We start from the raw sequence: 4110 nt of genomic DNA on the forward strand, positions 1-4110 counted from the left end.
AACAACAACGGCAGTCAAAGATCAGCTACAATCGTAACAAACCTCAATCAAGACAGGAATCTCGGATAAAATCAACAAGAACCACTTTGCTAAGTGCCTATATAAACTGAAGTAGTAAGCTCGGAATAGACAGGTCACACAAGTTACTCTAATCTTTTCATTATTGTTTCTCTTAAGCTATATTATAATTTAAGTGTCGGAGTACTTTTTGCAGGTGCTCCCGCCATGATGTTTCATCTAAGCCGACATATAACTCCTCCACTCGAGTAGAACATCAGTAGAAGGAATTATCATACCTCGGCAGCATACGGACGGAACACATACCCTTAACTAAAACCTTATAATAAAACTTTAGTAGTTAGAAGATTGCAATAACATTGATTACAATAATGATGATTCACTGTTATTTCATTTCTCATTAATTTCATACATATGTGCACTTTGCCGCAAAGTCATCTAAGCAAAAGGAGTTAGCAGATACCGAAACATGTAATGAACTCATTAGAAAAGGGGAATTTCACTCTTCTTAGATGTTATTTTATCCAACTTCATGGCAAATGGCACCAAATGAATCAACTTGGAAGCTCACTGCCATGAACTTCAGGCTAAACCAACAAGCTTCTCACTGATCTCCCATACCTTGCGAGCCTTATCCGCGTCGCTAGCCTCCTGCGACAACTGGTTTTCAAATGAAGCAGAATCCTTGTTCCAGCTCCAGTATACACCTGACTTCGTTAGGCTTGGATCGCTCACAACCTATACAGTAACAGTGGCATTCAATTATATGATATTATATTATAATAATCTCCAGGTATTTTTTTATAGTATCTCCAAATCCGGTAATCTAAAAACTAATTTGTCATAGATAAAAATTCTATTCAACTTTTTAAATTTATTTTTATAAATACAAAATAAATATAATAAAAATTTTCAACTTATAATTTTAACATGTGTCTTTAAGATACAAGTAAATAGCAAAATCTTAATTATTATTACCTGTGCAAGTCTCTTTCCTGCCTCATCTTCTGAGACAAACCCTTTGGTAATGAACTTTTGGAATGGAGGGAAGAGAAGCCTGAACAGGGGAATGTGCTCTCTAAACAAGCCAGTTGTGGCAATGCAACCAGGGTAAAGCGAAGCGAATGTGATTCCAGTTTCCTCATGGTATCTTCTGTGGAATTCTTGCATGGTGAGCATGTTGCAGACTTTGCTGTCCTTATACGCCTTTGCACCATCAAAATCTCCCCCATCTATCATGGATGAAGTGTTCAGCCCATTCAAGCCTCCAGCCAGTCCCCTCATGTCCCCCAGGTTTGCCTTGGGAGGCACATTTCCGGCCAATGTGTTCGTGTTTCCTGTTAAATGATATGCAAAATTAGGATTTAATTCATATGTTACGGACCAAAACATATTTTTATCAACAAACCTGTAATTGAGCCAACAATGATCATGCGCTTGGATGGATAGTCAGATTTGTTCAAGTCGTCGAGCAATAGTCGCGAGAGGAGGAAATGTCCGAGATGGTTAGTCCCTACGCTGAGTTCAAATCCTTCGGCTGTGTAAGTAGGTTCCTTAGCAGTTGGCAAATAAACAGCAGCATTACAGACCAGCACATCTAACGGCCTTTCAGAACGCCTGAAGTTATCGACGAACTGACGGACGCTGTCAAGAGATGCAAGATCCAAATGCATGATGGAGTAGTTCTCTTTGGCAATGCCGGCAGATTTCGCAGCTCTTTCGGCTTTTAGGAAGTCCCTGCAGGCCATTATGACATGCCATTTACCTGTCTCGGCCAATGCCTTAGCAGTCGCAAGGCCGAGTCCGGACGAAGCTCCTGTGATCACAACACTGCCCTTCCTCAATGTTTTCTTGCCACCTGGTGCACCCGCCTTCACGGCCGGCGCCTCGGTAGCCACTGTCTGGGCTCTCACTGCTCCAAACTTTTTATGAAATTCCCTCTGATGTAGAAAGCAGAACAGTAAATTAATTAATGGGCCAAGAATATATAATCCTTAATGATGAACATTGAACAACAAGATTAATCAGAAACCAATGGGTTCTCAACTTTTGAATCTCTTGAAGATAAATTAGATTATGGCATTGTAGTGAAGATATTATCGGTATCCTCTCTTAAATAATTCTACTTAAATATCTCAATATACTTCCTCCGGAACCAATTAAATAATTGTTCACTACATTAAAAAATCAACATACTTAGACATAAATTAAGTATATACGTATAGGGGTTTTTAATGTAGTACTTTGTTCCAACAAGTCAACAAGAGTTATTTAGAATTAGAGGTAGAGAATAAATAACACAGAAAAGCTTATGATGAGAGTACGAGACTACCTTAGACCTCAATGCAGAGGAGGTTAAGTCACTTTTGACAGTGTCTGAAAATGAAAGACCAAACAATGTTGTGTCTCTAAGTGATGCGCTAGACTTTCCCTGCAAAGGCAAAGAACATCATTTTCCACACCGAAAAATTGGGAAAATTATATAAGATGATCTGCACTGAGAAATTGAAGCAAACCTCTTTAGGAATGGAGAAAGAAGCGGGAACCAAGGAAGCAGCCTGAAGAGCCATTTGGAACTTGTAATTTGTTCTGCCAAGAGTATTACAATTATAATTTGGTTATAGTGAGAAATATGAATATCGTGTCACGTGAATTTATAATGCAAAGTGCTTCTTTGGATATGAAAAGGATAAGATAATTTTCAGCATGTGCACTTGCCATGTCACTTTAAACCAACCAATGAGGTTTTGTGTTTTAGATTTCTTGTGATATTTTCATTAACTTTATGCTCTGTGTTTTAGATTTCTTATGATATTTTAATTGACCAATGAGGCGTGAGGTGTGAGCTATGATGTACAGATATGCGAATATAAATACAGGACACGAGACAATTCAAAACACGTCTGATATATGAATTTTAGATAAATTGTACATATTTTGGTATTATATTAATATTAAATATAAATTAATTTTTTAATTATTTTTAATATTTTATTTTAATTATATAAAATATTTAAATATTTTATTTTAATAAATAATAATATATATTATTATTAAATTTATTTTAAAAATACATATAGTAAAAATAAAATTAAATATATTAACATGTAATAATGTTTAAATATATTTTAAAAAAAATTTAATTTTTAGTAAAATACGATTAGACATATAAATATGCTTATCAAATAAGTGTCATGGGTATCGAATGTCAATCAATCAAATACCATATCTAAAATATGGCAACTCGAAGTGTCCGTACTCTTTATAGGATGAGAATATCAACGTTGAAAAGGATTGGGGAATGGGCTTACATTTTCGATTAAGAGTTCAAGGTGAAAAAGAGGAAAAAAAAAAAAACGACAAGCCTTCGTTTTCAATTTATAAGAAGGATGTTGTAGCTTGTAATTTTGTATTACATGTTCTGAAATTTCGGACAACCATGTCTCTCTGTCTCTTTCAAGCCACTGTTAATTTCCTAATTAAATCCGTTAAACTTGGCTCAACCAAGGTACTAGATTATTGAGTCACTGAACCAAATGAACCAAATTTAATTAATAAACACATGAAGTGTCCAACAAAATAAAAAAGGGAGGAACGTCTAAAATATTTTTTTAAATATTTTTTAATAATTGAAATTTAACACATATAATCGATTAAATTATGTTATTTTTATTAAAATTAAATCAGATAAATTAATTTAACCAAAAAAGTAATTCAAACTTTAAACTGATCTAAATTAATATTATTTTTTATATTATAGAAAATAACTACAATACTTCTATTATAGAAAATGACTAAAATACTCCTATTATATATATTAATTTTTTAGTTATTTTTTATAATGTGGATATTATAGTCATTTTTATAAAAAAATATTAATTTAGACTAGTTCAAAATTTAATATATTAATTTTTCGGTTAAATTGATTTATTCGGTCTAATTTTAATAAAAATAATATAATTTAATCAGTTATATGTGTTGAATTTTAATTATTAAAAAATATTTTAAAAAAAAGACATTTTTGATATCTTTATATAAGTGACTTCCAATAAAAAAATACTTAATGTGATTTAATTTTGAACATGCATACAA

General features: G+C 32.9%; 1 protein-coding gene across 1 annotated transcript; it reads right to left on the reverse strand.

Moving 5' to 3' along the window:
- Window positions 1-364: 364 nt before the first annotated feature.
- On the reverse strand, window positions 365-2659 carry LOC107478376 (protochlorophyllide reductase, chloroplastic). The gene is made up of 5 exons (XM_016098516.3): window positions 2535-2659; window positions 2351-2449; window positions 1427-1958; window positions 997-1355; window positions 365-756 (listed from the first exon to the last, which is right to left on the reverse strand). The coding sequence occupies exons 1-5, from the start codon at window positions 2586-2588 to the stop codon at window positions 601-603; spliced, it is 1200 nt and encodes a 399-aa protein (XP_015954002.1). The 5' UTR covers window positions 2589-2659; the 3' UTR covers window positions 365-600.
- Between the last annotated feature and the right edge of the window lie 1451 nt (window positions 2660-4110).

Source organism: Arachis duranensis, chromosome 3, assembly GCF_000817695.3.
Source record: "Arachis duranensis cultivar V14167 chromosome 3, aradu.V14167.gnm2.J7QH, whole genome shotgun sequence".
NCBI classification, from domain to species: domain Eukaryota; kingdom Viridiplantae; phylum Streptophyta; class Magnoliopsida; order Fabales; family Fabaceae; genus Arachis; species Arachis duranensis.

Coding starts and splice junctions, on each gene's coding strand:
- LOC107478376 (XM_016098516.3), bottom strand. CDS start 2,588: ATGGCTCTTCAGGCTGCTTCCTTGGTTCCCGCTTCTTTCTCCATTCCT. Junction 1,356..1,426: donor CATTGTTGGCTCAATTACAG/GTTTGTTGATAA, acceptor ATCATTTAACAG/GAAACACGAACACATTGGCC. Junction 757..996: donor CAGGAAAGAGACTTGCACAG/GTAATAATAATT, acceptor GTTACTGTATAG/GTTGTGAGCGATCCAAGCCT.